The sequence below is a fragment of the Panthera leo genome, chromosome C2, assembly GCF_018350215.1.
Source record: "Panthera leo isolate Ple1 chromosome C2, P.leo_Ple1_pat1.1, whole genome shotgun sequence".
Lineage (NCBI taxonomy): Eukaryota > Metazoa > Chordata > Mammalia > Carnivora > Felidae > Panthera > Panthera leo.
Window position 1 is genome coordinate 81813220 of NC_056687.1, and position 16604 is coordinate 81829823.

Sequence of the window (16604 nt, forward strand, 5' to 3'; positions counted from 1 at the left end):
CCCTGAATTTGAGTGGTCGCAGTGGTACTCAAGAGGGAACCAGATGGTACAAAAAGCAGAGGGTGGTGGGAGAACTTAGAAGCAGGGCACATGGCCCATCTAGCAGCAGGGATCTGGGACCCCCGATAAAATGTTTCCTAAAGACTGATATCAAATGCAGTTGAATACCAGGAACAATAATTGCCTACTGGGAGGAATGGGTTATTGTCTAGGAACAAGGCAGTGGCTTTGGCAGAATCAAATACTGTACTGAAATTGGTTGCTTCGTTCATCTGTTCTGTGTGTGCTGCATCTTTATACGTGTGTAGGCTGAGCAACAGCTAAAGCAATTTCTCTCAGAAAGAAGTCAGCTGGGCTCTTGCCGGTGCTCTTGCCTGACAGTTTTGGTGGAAAGTGGAGACCTGTGGCTAACCACTGCTGATTGATGCTGACAGGGCTTTGTCAGCAGGCAGGAGGAGGGGAAGCCTCAGGTACGAGGGGCACAATCAGCTCTTCCCCTTTGGGATGGCATAAAACCAAGGCACCGTGAAGAGGAGTTCCCCAGCTGCCATCTTATCTGTCTCAGGAGCTCGACAGCATGTAACAACCTGGAGGAAGCTTCATTTCCGTAGCTTTGTGGGCCATGAATAACATCTTAAATCGGATAGTTCTTTAGTTTCCAATACAGTTGCATTTCTGTCTTCTCATTTGATCCTAGCTAAAACTCCATAAGGAAGAGAAAAGATGATTATCTTCATTGTTTAGATGAGTAAGCTGAGGTTTAGAGAAATTTAGCAACTTGTCTAAGATCATAGGACAAGGGCTTAGACTCAAGTCTGTTGCTTTTCTGAGTACTTCAGTACATAAATTCAGTTCATAAATACTTTATCAGTAGCCAGAGATAGTCTGAATTTCAAACCCAGAGACAAATCAGCTTGTAAGTATCTGAAATAATTCTAGGAACTAGCAAGGATAGCAGATTTGGGGCTATTTAAGGAGAGGTAAAATTTCATGTTGGGAGAAAAATGTAGAAGAATTGATGAATATTAAAAGATTTCCAATGTAATGTTTTCCCTTTCCTTTCTTCCCCCACTTCTTCCCTTCAAGAATATGTTTATTTATTTACTTTGAGAGAGACAGAGAGAGAGAGAGAAAGCATGAGCAGAGAAGGGGCAGAGAAAGAGGGAGACAGAGAATCCCAATCAGGGTCTGCACTGTCAGCACAGAGCCCGATGTGGGGCTCGATCTCATGAACTGTGAGATCATGACCTGAGCTGAAATCAAGAGTTGGACCTTAACCGACTGAGCCACCAAGGTGCTCCCCAAAGAAACTTTTCTGAGTTCAATTTTACTCGTAAAAGTGAGTTTGTACAAATAAAGATACCAAATGTGGGTGCTTAGTTGCATGACATTGTACTTTGCATAGGGTGGGTACTCAGAAAATGTGTCACTGGCTTCATAAGTGACGTTCTGGGAGCATTCAGGTAAAATCTGCCTAGAATTTGAAGTTTTCCAAGTATATACAGTTATGCGGTCTCAATGGCTTGTGAGTTAGTACTGTCACCAAAAACTGCTTTTCCAAATTCTGGTATATATACTTTTATGGTAAGGGAAGCAAAGCTGTGATTGAAATCATATCCTAAAGTCTGAAAGACTCCCTAGAAAGTACTTACTATTACTCTCTTTCATTTCACGAAAGGGCCTAAGTCTTTTTCGGAATACTAACACAAAAAGAAATTGGGCAGATTTCTTTTCCAGTGGCCCTTATTTATGTGTATTTGAATAGAGAGGTCATGGTTTTTGAAAGTTCTAAGGGAGTTTATTGGAATGCACATCAAAGGACATAGGAAATGATATGATAAAGTCAACCCCCCTACATCCTTGCGTTTTCTCTGAAACCAAACACTTTGCTTACATAATAATTCCTCAGAAACACTACAGATCTGTGGGGGCAATCCTGACTATTTAAAGACACAGTTGTGAGGAGAGCTATGTTTGTGGACCATAGAGTGTGTGTTGGAACTTGGGGCAACAAGATAAAAGTCTCTGATTTATCAGTCCTTAGGCGGTCCGAGATAAAACAAAACAAAACAAAAAAACAAACAAAAAAACCCCCACCTTGTATTTTTATTAAGGTATCCCCTAATGTCTGATGGGCAGTGTCTGCATTTATCAGACATGTGAGAAGCAGGTACTCCAAGCCTCGAGTCGGGCCAGGTCGTAAAGCATACTGGAGGGCTTGTTGAACTCGTAGGGATGATGCCCCTCCCAGTGCGGTACTCTTTTCAACACATACTTTCCTGGTAGGTACCCTCATCACCCACTGGAGATGGGTGGAGATGAGGGGTAGACTGAGATACCAATTGTTAATAAAACGTCTTCTCCGAGAATGACTCTTTTAAGTGATACTGCAAGTGAGTGCAGAGATGAAATCCTTATGACGTTACAGCATTTTTATTCAACAGTCACAAATTGTTCCCCCTCTGCACCCATGCCCTCACAGAGTGCCAGGGCAGATTTCCTCGCCAAGAGGTGAAGTCTGCTTCTCATCCTGGGGTTGGCCTGTGACTTGCTTTGACCAAAGAGACATTAGCACGCATGGTGCACACCTAGGCTTGAAAATCCCTTGTGCCCTGGGTCTTGCTGTCTTACCGAATTTGTGACCCTGATAACAGCTTGTGAACAAGCCCAAGCTAGGCTGCCGAGGGACAAGAGGCCACGTGGAAGAGAACCGAGGTGCTCTTGGTGACAGCCAGCCAATCACCACACTTGTGAATGAAGCTGCCGAGAACCTGCCAGCCTCCCAGGGGACCCAGCAATGGACTACAGATACGTGAGTGAGCCCAGTGGAAGCCGGCAGGAGAACCGCCCACCCAAACTGCGGACCCACAGAACCATAAGCTAAACTAAAGCTTATTGTTTTAAGCCATAAGTCTGGAATGGTCCGTAAGACAGTAAAGGCTAACAGATACATTAAATTACATTTTATCTGGGGCACCTGGGTGGCTCAGTCAGTTGAGCGTCTGACTGGCTCAGGTCATGATCTCACAGTTCTTGGGTTTGAGCCCCGCATCGGGCTCTGTGCTGATAGCTCAGAGCCTGAAGCCTGTTTCAGATTCTGTGTCTTCCTCTCTCTCTGCCCCTCCCCCACTCGCGCTCTGTCTCCCTCTGTCTCAAAAATAAATAAACATTTAAAAAATTACATTTTATCTGGTGCTCGTGGGTGACACATAAAGGTAGAGGAAAGGTTCTCTCTGGGCCTGATTCCATCATGGGCTCTCTCTCTCTGGTATTTCACTTCCCTCCTCTGTACTTTAGCTTTTCCCCTTCAAGGGAAGCAATCTTTTCATGAAGGTCAGCAGTAATTTTTTTTTTTTTAATTTTTTTTTAATGTTTATTTTTGACAGACAGAGAGAGAGTGACAGAGCATGAGTGGGGGAGGGGCAGAGAGAGAGGGAGACACAGAATCCAAAGCAGGCTCCAGGCTCTGAGCTGTCAGCACAGAGCCCGACGCGGGGCTTGAACCCACAGACCGCGAGATCATGACCTGAGCCGAAGTTGGACACTCAACTGACTGAGCCACCCAGGCGCCCCTGGTCAGCAGTAATTCTAATTCAAATATATTCCTCTTTACTCTTCAACAGTTTCACCACTATGAGGATGACATTCCAATACATGTTCCTTTCAAATGAGATAATGATATATCTTAAGTGTTTAAAAAGCTCCAAAATTTCCTCTGTGTGAGGGATCATAATTACTGCTTCACAATGACTAGGGCTGTATCATTGTTACAAGAATCGGAATGGTTCTGAGTTACTCTTTCTCATCGAGACCTCCCTGTCTGTGTGTTCAGTACACTCGAAGAGAGTTTCCAGACTCACCTGAGACTTGAAGTAGGTTTCTTGTGGGGTGGCAAGAACATCAGCAGAAGCGATGTCTAAATGCATGAGCGTCTGTCGGAAAGAAGGCCGGTTGCGAGGTTTACTCTGCCTACAAGTTAAAAAAAGACAGCTTGTGCACTGCGGAAGTTGGATCCAGGAGGATAAAGATTTTATTCTGCTTTATAAAAAACATTTTTGGCTCCACACCTGGCTATTTCTCAAGCAGTGTTCATGCACTGAGGAGCAAAAGGAAAATGTAATTATGAGAAACCTATAATAATAAAATGGAAATCTGTAGGATCAGTGACCTGTTTGATAATAATAGTCCCTTAGGACAAGTAAAGTAATAATAGTTACCATAGCTATCATTTATTAAGGCCTATTGTAGCAGGATATAACAAATTCATTATTTATAAATAACTCCAAGTCCACCAGTCTTTAACCAGTTGATTTGTTCCAAATCCATATTAGAGACTTCCCTGAAGTTTTAGAGAAATTTTAAATGTGGTTTTGAGGAAGAAGGTAAAAGAGAATATTGGGAGAAATGTATTTCTTACCATGTCTGTTTCATAAGGATTTTGAATCCATCAGGGCAAGTGGAAGGAACTGGAAGGTGTAGGCTATTGCTTCCAACACCCCAAATGATGGCTGAAGAGTCCACATCTTTGTAAGGGATCTCTCCTGTCAGCAGCTCCCAAAGCACCACTCCAAAAGACCTACAGTAGTACCAGGAACAGGTACCAAAGACACGGCAGAAAGACTGGTTTGTATTTTTGTTCTCTATTCATTTTTAATCAAAAGTATATCCAGTTTCAAAATTCTAATACTGCCATAAGAAGAACAGAAACAGAAAAACTCTGAAAAACAAATTCAGTAAGGGGTAACCAACGCTGCTAGATATTAAGACATATTATAAGGTTTTTATAATTAACTCTGGCACGTGAATAGACAGCCGGACTCCGTGAATGTAATAAAGATCCATAAATAGGCCAAATACATATGGGATTGAGTATGTGATAGAAGCGACATCCCAAACCAATGAGGGAAAACAGACTACACAATATATGCCATTGGGACAACTGGGGGAAAAATTAAATCTACATCTTACATCAAGATAAATTCCCAAAGAATCAAAAATTCAAATGTGAAAAGAAAAAATGAAGCCATAAACATCCTGAAAGAACACATGAGAATTTTTTTTCTTTTTACTAATCTTACAGTGGTGAAGGCTTTCCAGTTATGAAATCCAGAAGCCATAAGGGGAGAGCATTTTCAAAAAAATCTAGCATGGAGAAAGAACACCATAAACAAAATAGCAAAGGTGAAAAGTATCTGTAATTCCTATACACAAAAGGCTAATCTCCTTAGTGTACAAAATACACTTATAAATTGATAAGAATAAAGATCAGAAAGTTTAGCAAGGGATCAGAATAGTTCACAAATAAGGAATTACAAATGGTTTGTGAACATATGAAAAAATGAACAACCTAACTTATGAGAGGAATGTGCATTAAAGCCACACCCAAGATACCATTTGTTACCTAGACGGTTGGCAAAAATCCAAAAATTTAACACATTTTGGTGGTGAGACTGAGAAAACACTTATACATTTCTGTTGGGAATGTAATCGGTATAATCCCTAAGGAGGATGCGTTGGTAATAATTACCCAAATTACAAATGATCCCACATTTCTACTTTATCTTATTCTGGTGTTACATGTAATTTTAATATATGCTATTATTTTGTTTTTAAGGCTAAAAGTTATTAGTAGCCAATTTTAAGAATGGAAGAAAAGTAACTACAGGGAAATATACTATTAATAGTAAAGATTCATAATCTCAAAGGAAAAACTGGTAAAGATTTTAAAAGGCCAAAAAAAAAAAAAAAGCATAGCTCATAGGGACTGTTTATTAAAAGGGCAAATAGTCCTATTATATACTTTAGATAGCTCTAAAGCACATAAACTGTATTACAGCAAAGTACATCACTGATATATCCAGTGATGGTCTGAGTCACCAAGACTAAGTAAACTTTGTTTAATGTATTTTACTTAAGAAGTTGAGAATTATATAATATATTTCAGAAAGACTTTGATACTAAATGCTTATTTGAAGTAAATTTTCGATTTTCCAGAGAGTTCAGCACATTCTGTGAAAGTCTCCAAAACTGATGATTTACTAAATACATATTCACCCTATTATCTCTCAATCCTTCTTAACACATTCATCGTTACACTGGTTAGTACCTCAGATAAGAGGAGACTGAAATCAGCCAGGAGCGAGGGACACTAAAGAATATTTTGGGAAAGCAGAAGAGTTGAAGGAGGAAAGGTCTAATAGGGTGAAGTGGGAGAGGCTTTCTAGTTGGGACAGATGGCACCACTCACCATATATCGACTTTTTCAGAGACAGGTTCATTGCGTATCACCTCTGGTGCCATCCACGCAACTGTGCCAGCAAAGGACATCTTGGTACTTTTGTCACTGAGTTCCTTAGATGTACCAAAATCTGAAATTTTTACTGCATCTGTGTGAGTCACCAAAACACTTTAAAAAGAAATAGAGAGAACATCCAGATCATTAGTACTAATAAACACCATGACTGTAATTGGCAACTTAGTTTGCTGCCTCCTACTTGTGGAATTCAGCTTGTGAGTTCCAATATTACTGGGGCATCAGCATCACTCAAACATGTGAGGCAGCACAGCATAGTGGGCTTTTTCTACCTGGTTTGAGCCTGCCTCCACCACTTACTGGCTGTGTGACCTCTGCTACCTAATTCTCCGAAGCTGGTTTTCTCATTTGTAAGATGGGGACAATTTGGGTCACAGTATGTTCTCCAGAATTCAAACATGCAGAAAACTCTGAAAATAGTATATAAATATTTTCTCATCTATATCAAGCAAACTCATTTTATTTATCTGTGGCTCATTAGAGAGTGTTGTCCTAGACTTTGCTGGGGGTGTGAGGTAATGCTATCTGATATCCTCTGACTCTAAGAGTTTTGGATACGGAACTATGAGCCTATAATAATGGCCTTCATGGAATTTTCATTTGAATTAAATGAGATTAGATATATAAAACACCCCTCCTCTATAGATATCAGTTTCCATCCTTGCCAGTCTCAGACAAATCACTAAGAAAAACACTTCTTTTAAAACATTGTTTAAATAACGGCCAACTAAAATCATGCATGGAACCATGACACTAAAAGCTAATAAGGAAAAGCTGGGACACATTTAGGCTTAAGCAGATTCCACACAAGTCGTGTTCTCCTTTTCACGGTATTTATCTGAAATGTTACCTGGGGAAAATTGCTCGTTTAGCAGATGAATACAATCTGGTACCAGTTGAATCCAAAATAGTAATATCCTTACACACCAGACTGAATTCACTTGAAATAACCTGTTTATAACTTTAGAATATTCATGAGTTAGGGTTTCAGAGGCTTAATGATATAGAGACCTATTTTTAATAATAAGAAGGCTTGATATTCAGAGTATCAGAATTGAGGTGGCTAGAAAACAGGAAACTTCTCTATCTCCTCCCTTGTCTGAACCAGGGACGTCACATTTGCCCCCCTCTCCATCAGTGTCACATGGCTTTCTATTTACCAGATTTACAACTGCTTTAGAATACCTTCATCCACATCCTACACCTGACTTTGCACCTGATATGTAAAATTTACATAATTTGCACACTTTGATTTAATGGTGTTAGTCTTGGTGAAAATGCATAAGGATTTAAATATTATGGGGTATCTGGCATAACTGCAGAACTGATGGCATCATATACCATGAAAGTCAGAAAAGGCAATAAGCCCCTAGAAAGAAAAATACTAGACGCTTCCTCTTCTGTCTCTTTTGTGCTGCTCACTATGGGATTTCTTGGCATGAGAAGAGGGAATGGACATGGGGACAGACTAAAGAGCACATGAGGTTGGAACTTTTGTCAGGTCTTCTCTGAGACAAAGCTGGGGTCACACAGCCTAAGATTTAATGGCAGGTCATGGAATCTCTCTTTACTACAAGCCAGACTGATCTTTGTCTTCTCAAAGTTAGCCTGGAATGCAAAGAGGCCAAGGCTGCTGGAAGTTCAGGGGAATACTGATAATGGAGGGAAAGGCTCATTGGGTGACTTATTACTCTAATCTCTAAATGAGAGGAGTTAAAGAAAGTAGCATGTGACTTTATATATTCTAAAATTTCCTGACCTCTTCCTCTCAAGTGAATTCTCCAGGAGAACAACGTGGTTAAGGAGACCATTCAAAGAGGCCTTGGGCAGTATTTTGTGTCCCTTATGTGTATGTAGTGGATGACAAAAGCAACAGGTTGTGTAAGAATGTGAACATATGCAATGAAATAGAGTTCATTTGCAAGTAAAGCAGGAGAAGGTTGTTCAGGGAGCTAGTGACTATGATAAGCACCAATGAGAATCATGGTGACAAATTAGAGCTGCTTTGAAGTTTATAATCGAGGATTGATTGGTGTCTTCCATCGAGAGGATTCACTGAATCCTTCACTTTCACATGATGAGGTAGAATTTAGACTTTTTGGTCTAAAAGTTCTGGGTTCAAGTCCTAGCTCCATGACTTCAGGCTTTTCTAATATAAAATAAGAATAATTATACTTGTTGCAGCTGCCCCACACAATTTTTGCTAAGATCAAAGCAGATGTGATTACAGATATTGAAAAAAATACTGTAGACTATGAAAGTGCTAATTTTGAAAAGAGATTAATTCCTCTCTCCTTCTCTAAACCAAAAATGTGATGAGAAATAATAAAAATAATGTTTAAGTATAGGAGCTACAATGAAATCTATCATTTTATCAGTTCCTTTCTTCCTTTCATGCAGTTTGCGGGAACTGAATTAACACTCCTCTTAAAGTGGTTAGTGATGGCCAAAGAACAGAAATTACTAGAAACAACCTGTTTCTCTTAAATAGCCAGTTTATATTATCTTATGGATACCATGAACCTTGAAACTATGTATTTCCTTCTTTGCTTAGATTCTACGAAGGTCAAAGCCAAATCCATAGTCCACCTCTAACAACTGTACGGAATCCTGTGGCATACATGTTGTGAGCAAGCTTTAGTTCTAATGCTCGTATTTTCTCTTTGCCTCAGTCTCTTATTTATCTGTTTTTATCCTGTTGTATACATCTTTGAAACTTGGTTTCTAAAACTTGGGTCTTTGGGGAAAACACTAGGAAAACGACAAAGCAAGCCATTAGATGGAAACATTTGGCATTAATTATCTGAGATAATGGAAAGTGAATACTTCAGTTAATAAAGAATCTTGTTTCACAGTTGCACAATCAAAATGCAACCAAAAGGAGAAAACTAGTGTCAGGTGCCTAGAGCTATCTGCCATTTAGGTAAGTCAACTGGTCAACAATAATCCAGAAAATATGCAAATAGGGTACCCTCCATGCTGATTTAAACTGAACTGAAAGTATGATGCCTGAAAACTTCAACTATGCTCGATAAAATTCCTTATTTTAAAGCAATACAACAAAACGGATGAAAAACTCACTTAGGTGATTTGAGATCACGGTGAATAATTTTATGGAGGTGCAAATAATTCATTCCACTTGCAATTCCTGTAGACCAGTCCACTAGCAATCGGGGTGTGATCTTCCTGCCAGCTCGCAAAACCTCATAGAGTTGTCCGTGGGCACAGTATTCCATGATGATGCAGTAACATGGGGCCTGAGTACAAACACCCCTTTCAAGAAAACACAAGCACGTTTATAAATACACACATACATACAAACATACATATATCCGTATTTATATTTTAAGAATATTTAATAAATGTACTAATTAAGACCCAGTTCTTTACCTATATAATTTTTAAAAGGCATAATCTTTCCCGATTCATCAATTACCATTAAAACCCCTCTGGTCTACAGGCTTCCCTGTTATGCGCATAGACAATTTTCATTAATTTGATTCACTCCAGATTATCTCTGTTTTGTGCTGTATCTGGTGCTTTTCTGTGGGTCCATTCCATTCTGGAACAAAGAGCACCTTTCCTGAGACATATGTAGGCCAAGGATTATGTTGTTTTAGATCTTTAAGAATAATTTAAATATCTTCCTGTTAAAATTAAATAGAGGGTTTTATATATAGTGTATAGGGAGAATTCAAATAAAACATTGCTATTTTTACTATTAATAATTGAATTTTGAATTTGCCAAATTTAAGATAACTAGACTGAGGACCCCAAAAAGAGTTAATTTTCTGTATTATATAGTCTTTGAAAAACATTTCTGTTTTAAAAATATTTAAAAATATTTTTTAATGTTTATTTATTTATATTTGAGAGAGAGAGCAAGAGGGGATACACAGTGAGAGAGGGAGAGAGAGAATCCCAAACAGACTCTGTGCTGTTTGTGTAGAGCCCGATGTGGGGCTGGATCCCACAAACCATGAGATCATAACCTGAGCCAAAGTCAAGAGTTGGACCTTTGACTGAGCCACCCAGGTGCCCCTAGAATAAAAACAATACTATACAATGTATCACATATCTATGTGGTCTGTGCTTCCATCAATTCCTACATCTTCCACAAAGCCTTTTCTGATTATTCCAGTCCAAGAAGATCTTTCTCTTCTATAAATTCCTATGCTACACAGGAGCCATTAGTTTTTTATATGCAATTTTCCTCTCCCCATACAGACTATAGGCTCCTTGAAGGGAAGGTCTTGGATTCTTTGGATTCTTTTCTTTCTACCATGAGGCCTAGAAGTTCACAGCAAGTCCTTTGCAAATTTTTTATTTTTTTGAGAGAGAGAGAGAGAGTGAGCAAGTGGGGTAGGGGAGAGGCAGATGGAGAAAGAGAGAATCTCAAGTAGGCTCGACGCCCAGCATGGAGCCCAACCTGGGCTTGATCTAACAACTGTAAGATCATGACCTGAGCTGAAATCGAGGGTCAGATGCTTAACTGATGGAGCCATCCAGCCACCTAACTTTGCAAATATTTTTTTCTTTTTCTTTCTTTCTTTCTTTCTTTCTTTCTTTCTTTCTTTCTTTCTTTCTTTCTTTCTGCAAATATATGTTTTTAAGTTTATTTATTTATTTTGAGAGAGACAGAGACAGCACAGTGGGGAAGGGGCAGAGAGAGAGGGAAATAGAGAATCCCAAGCAGGCTCTGCACTGTCAGCACAGAGCCCGATGCGGGGCTTAATCTCACAAACCATGAGATCATGACCTGAGCCCAAACCAAGAACTGGAAGTTTAACTGACTGAGCCACCCAGGTGCCCCATTTTTGCAAATATTTCTTAGCTTCAACTTAACTTTCTCTGCTGATAAAATCCTTCGCAGAGACACGTGCAGATGCAAGGGGTAGGAAGAAAGGAACTAACATGGAAGAACATCTTTTATTTGTCCAGAATATTTCCATGTTTATTTGTCTTATTTAATCTTCCCCAAACCATTGCACAATAAATATGACCTTCCATTTTTACAGGTAAGGCTCAGAGAGGGAAAGTGACTTGCCCTAGATCATAGACCTGTGACAGGGCTGGGATTCAAATCCAGTCTAACTTCAAAGCCCATGCTCTTTCCACTCACCATGTTACAACTGCCTCCCTTTTTTTGCTTTTTAACTTCTGTATACATAAGCATATTGGGGATTCCTATATTAATGCTCCCTTAGAAAAGTGGTAATAGTCATATCAGCCCTACGTCACACTTTTGTTCTGAAGATGAGAAAAGAGAAGAAAAATTATCGTATGCAATGATATGATGATGAGAAGATTTAGAGGCCATGGCTTGTGATCATGTGAAAGTCTTATAACAAAGGCAGGTCATGAAGAAGAGTAATTACTCTTCATTTCCCCTGCCTTCATATGCCTGTCAAATGCCACAAAGCTGTTTCTATTACTCTCTTATCATTTTCTAAGCTACCCAGAATTCCCACCCTCATTTCTAATGAAAATTTTTTTCAAGTTCCTGTTACTTTTTAGGAGACCTCAGTGGAGTACAAATATACCACAACCATAAGCAGGCAATTTAATTTTCACTACAGAAAAACAATGAATAGGCAGGAACAATGTAACGTGCTCAAGGATATCAAAATAAATATTTGTCTGAAGCCACTCAGCAGCCTATTCAAGTATGTTTTAACCTGTCACACAAACAGACAGAAAGGGTAACAGTGATATGTTATGTACTTTTCATGTTTCTTGACTAATGAATGAGAAGCAATCATTCCATCAACCCTGTACTATGACAAGGCGTCTTAGTAGCTATAAATAGCAGCTCTATAATCACTTCTAATTGCTACCTTTTCTTCCCTTTGGCACCCGATGCCATTAGGAACAGTCAGGTTGGGTTTTTTCAAAGATTGCTTTCAAAAAACTGGGGAAAAAATACATAATTCTTCGCTTTCACTTCCCCTTCTGTATACAGTTCTTAACTTCAAAGGAAGCTGTAGGCACAGCAATCAGTATCCAGAGAGACATACTGAAATCTAATCATGCCTTCATATCTTCCAGACGGTCCTGAATGATTCATTGGCCAAGCAACACATGGCACAGATGGCTGCGAACATAACACTGCACAATGCCTCAAGAGTGTGGTGTAATGGGCCAGGGACACAGTCTCACTATTGTTTTCCATGTAGAGGTAAAGACTATTCAAGCATCTTTGGCCTATATAATGGGGTACCGGCATGGCAATACTTGCCCAAAATGCTGAAAACTGCAAATGTAGGTAGGAGGGTCAGAGGAGTGAGGTGGGGAAAAGGTTGTGAGGAAAAAGGAAAAAGCAAAAGAAAGGAAGGAAAAATAAAGCTTCTCACACCCAATACTAAAGGTAGGACACATTTCTACCTTTAGTTACTCAGGACATCTTGCTAGAAAGCCTTCATACCTGGGACCTACAGCCCAGCTCACTTCAGGACGCCAAAAAGCCATGCTAATCTATAGAATATTCTGTGTCTCAAACTCAGTATCCTAGTAATCTAAGCTTAAAAGTTTAGTTAAATGGAAGTTAAATGAAAGGCCCTGCCTTCCACTTAGAATGTAGCATACTAGAAGTGATGATTTTCTCAGGGAAGGAAAATGAAGGAAAGAAGTGAGTCTCTGACAGTCTGTCTACAAATAATTCTTCAATTGTCTTTTGAAATTTATCATCTTTGGAAAGATTATAATTCATCTCTATAGTATTTCATTTTCATCTCATATCCTCCTGCCCTAATAGGACAACAAAAGATCGAATCATTACAACAACTGAAGCTCTCTCCCATGTCCACTGTATTGATGTGCCTTCCACAAGGAAATAAATCCAAGCATTTCAGTTAGTATCCCAGCTGAATGCTTCTCTTCTTTTCACACCTCTTTCCCTTTCCATAAAGGGGTCTTGTTTGGGAATCAAAACTCAACATCAATACTCACTTAAACGCATTCTACAAAACTGGTACCCAAGATTTCTATTCCTTAGTTGAGGGCTGTGATTCCATTGAAATATCATCACATGACCTGTTTACCTTTATAATGAAAGTTTTATCAAGAAAGGATCCCTCTTGGGGGCTGGGAAAAGTTCCTCCTAGTTTAGGGAAGGGGAATTTGTATATTATTCCACTTTTAGCTGTAGCCTCATCAGTCATACTATTTTCCAGGATTGAAATACATATATATATGTATGTATACATACATACATAAAATATATATATTTTACACACACACACACACACACACACACACATATAAAATATACCAAGAATCTCTAGTTTCTAAACTTTCCTTCTACCTAAAGGCTAGCTTTCCTATTCTTCATCGTCCTTCCTGTAAAGTCACTCACCATTCATTTGTTGAAGGCTAGGGCAGAATTTGGAGGTTGGCAAGACAGGGAACTCAAGAGAAAGGTACTGGCAGAAGAGATTACACATATTTAGAGTTCAGTACTGCTAAATTTGGGGAATTCAGCAAATTTACCTTTGTGCCTCCCCTTTTTACTAGTGGTTCCTGCTAATATTATGAAAATAACAGTCTGAACTAGAAAGATATATTCATACACTCTTGGAAATGACTACTTTCTGGAATGAGCATAGCATACAACTTACTATGCTTGAAAAAGGATCTAGCAAAACTTGAGGCAAGGAGAAATACTCCGAAGGTGCCTGTTATTACAAGTTAATATTTAATAAGGGAGGCTAATAGAAACTAATAAAAAAAATACCTGTCTGTTGCACAGGGACCAATTGTTCTGTGATCACTTCAGACATTAACTTTGTTTTCTTAAGTGAATTTTAAGATGTACAGGTTATCTTGAAGTGACTTCTGTCATCCCACTAATAAATGGGGTTGATTCATCAGATCTGACTGCTTCGCAAAAATCCACCTTCTCTCTCTCCGTCCCATGTACATCCTTTCTGAGAAGGGTGTACTCTGGCAAAAAGAGCTGCTAGATTGTAAGATCCTTAAACCCATGACTTTCATTGAATCGTTCTTTGGTATCCTCCCCAAACACCTAGCGCAGTATTAAGTCTATAGAGTATTCTTAATATGTCTTTCCAAGCAGGAACTCATATGTAGATACTGGGGCAAAGAAAATCTCTCTATTTCTTTTTTAAAAAAAGCCTTGACCTACTTGAAAGCGATGATGTTAGGGTGCTTCAACTTCCTCAAATGCTTGATATCCGTCTCATTCTGTTCTCTCACTTTCTTGATGGCCACCTCCTCCGCTCGGAACTTGCCCAAGAAGACAGCTCCTTGGGCTCCACTACCCAGCCACTGCAGCTCTGAGATCTCCTCAAATGGCACTTCCCAAGTATCTAGGCACACAAGCGAGAAACAAACTTAGAGGGATCTCAGAATTTGCTCAGGGACCATTCTACAAGGCCGCTCCGGAGGTACCAACTTCAGCATCACCCAGAGTGATCTCTGCACTTTGACTCCTACCTGGTAACTCACCAAAAGATATAACCTTTCTACAGGTCTTGGTACTACAGATCAGATGTTCTCACATATTAGTTTGTATCAGTTTTTAACCAATGGAATCATGCAGATCAGAGATCTCCAATAGACTCTCCTCCAAACGAAACATATTTTGATATTCCCATGGCCCCACCTCACTTCAAGCTTCCATGTTCGATCCACTTATTTTGTCTCTATACCACTATCCCTACTCCATCACCCGTGGTACGTGTTGTTTTATTCCTCTTTGAATTTCGAGGCAGATGTTCAATTAATCCTTGCTGAATGAATTTTCAATGATACTCTCCCAAGGACCTAATTATGCATAATATTTATATTAATATTTACCTTTTATTGAGTACTAGTGTAGTATAGAGCTTTACATCTCATGTGCCTATTCTTTCAACAATCTTATAAATCTGGCCTTATTATGGTTATTTGTAGATGAGAAAACAGAGACAAGAAGATTAAGAACTTACCCAAGGTCATAGAGCTGGTAAGTGGCAGAACTTGGCCCAGAACTCAAAAATTGGCTGATTCCAGGGACAGTGCTTTTTCCACTGTACCACATTGCCTCTCATTAAGTAACTAAGAGGGTCATTAGCCATGATAGATTTACTCATATAGATGCACTATTTTCAAGCTTCTCTCTTTCTTAGATTTCGATTTTTTTGCACCAAAAAAGTAACAGGGGTCATTTCTAAGTGGCAACATTATTGATGATTCATATTATGTTCTTTATCCTTTTCTGTATTCGTTTTTTTTTACCACGAGCCTGTAATACTTTTATAGTGAATAAAATGCTATTTTAAATAAGGCACTTCAAAAATTCAATCAATATGTGCTTTAATCTCATGGAACTTAAAAAGAAGAATATGATCCATTGATGCTTCTCCTTGCCCCACTTTTTATCAGTGCATTGTCACTACACTGCTAAGAAATAAACATCAAAGTACCCGAAGTCCCATGGAGTGAGGAGAGGATGATGACAATGTCAAAGGTTATGGGAGATTTTCATTAGATCACCAATCACTAAAAGGTCACTGTTGGCAGAACACTGAACGAGGTAGTGTTGAGTCAGCTTTGAAGATATTCTGGTCTTGAAAGCAAATCAACTCACATCTACTATGGTGATGAAGCAGCAGAAAGAAGTCATCAGTACCTAGAAGGGAAATGTATTTCCTTCTTCTCTAACTTTCTCAACCTTAAGAGAAAAGAAATTCTGTAAATTCTTAATAAGATGTGGCTTCTCATTACAGCGGTCAAAACATGACCTTCCATATGATTACATAGAGCTCAACAAATAAAAGGGAGGGTGGTTGATAGCATAGGTATTTAACCCATTTTTCTGCTATGAGCAGATTAAAGGTTTCTGCTCTATTGAAGTTAGATGGATGTTATCTAAAAACAAATTTCTCTAAAACAGAAATAGCTCACAATTATGAAGTCACCACACAAACAAATGATACCAAGTAAGATGTGAAGGGAAAGAGTAACTTAAAGCCTTGACTGCTTCGAGTATCTTGCTGGCTTCGAATGACTGACAGGAGTTAAGTGTCTCACACGGTCTCACTTCCATCCCCAAGGGCTTATCTGTGCAGCACACACAGGACCCGGATATCGATGGCATACTGTCAGAGGGGTTTAGTGGTTAGGTGTCCAGTGAAGAACTAAACACAGTTTCATTTTGGCCATTCAGGGCTCAATAAAGTACTCTTACTGGATTCTGGGACAAGAACATACGGGGCAATATTTTTCTGAGAAACTTCATAAATGCCCAAGTTATCCTAATTTTTAATATAATAACTACTAAAATTAGATA

The 16604-nt window shown here is 39.1% G+C and overlaps 1 protein-coding gene across 8 annotated transcripts in view; it reads right to left on the bottom strand.

The window, feature by feature from the left end:
• The window catches only part of MAP3K13 (mitogen-activated protein kinase kinase kinase 13), a 170754-nt gene that overhangs the window by 24416 nt on the left and 129734 nt on the right, over positions 1 to 16604 (bottom strand). For all 8 annotated transcript variants that reach the window (XR_006193180.1, XM_042903685.1, XM_042903684.1 and 5 more), the window contains 5 exons: positions 14457 to 14640; positions 9395 to 9586; positions 6248 to 6406; positions 4418 to 4576; positions 3861 to 3969 (listed from right to left, as the gene is read on the bottom strand). Coding sequence is in view for 7 of the 8 variants with exons in the window: in XM_042903685.1 (XP_042759619.1) it covers positions 3861 to 3969; positions 4418 to 4576; positions 6248 to 6406; positions 9395 to 9586; positions 14457 to 14640 (803 nt within the window). In the remaining variant the exon portion in view is untranslated. The remainder of the gene's footprint in view (positions 1 to 3860; positions 3970 to 4417; positions 4577 to 6247; positions 6407 to 9394; positions 9587 to 14456; positions 14641 to 16604) is intronic.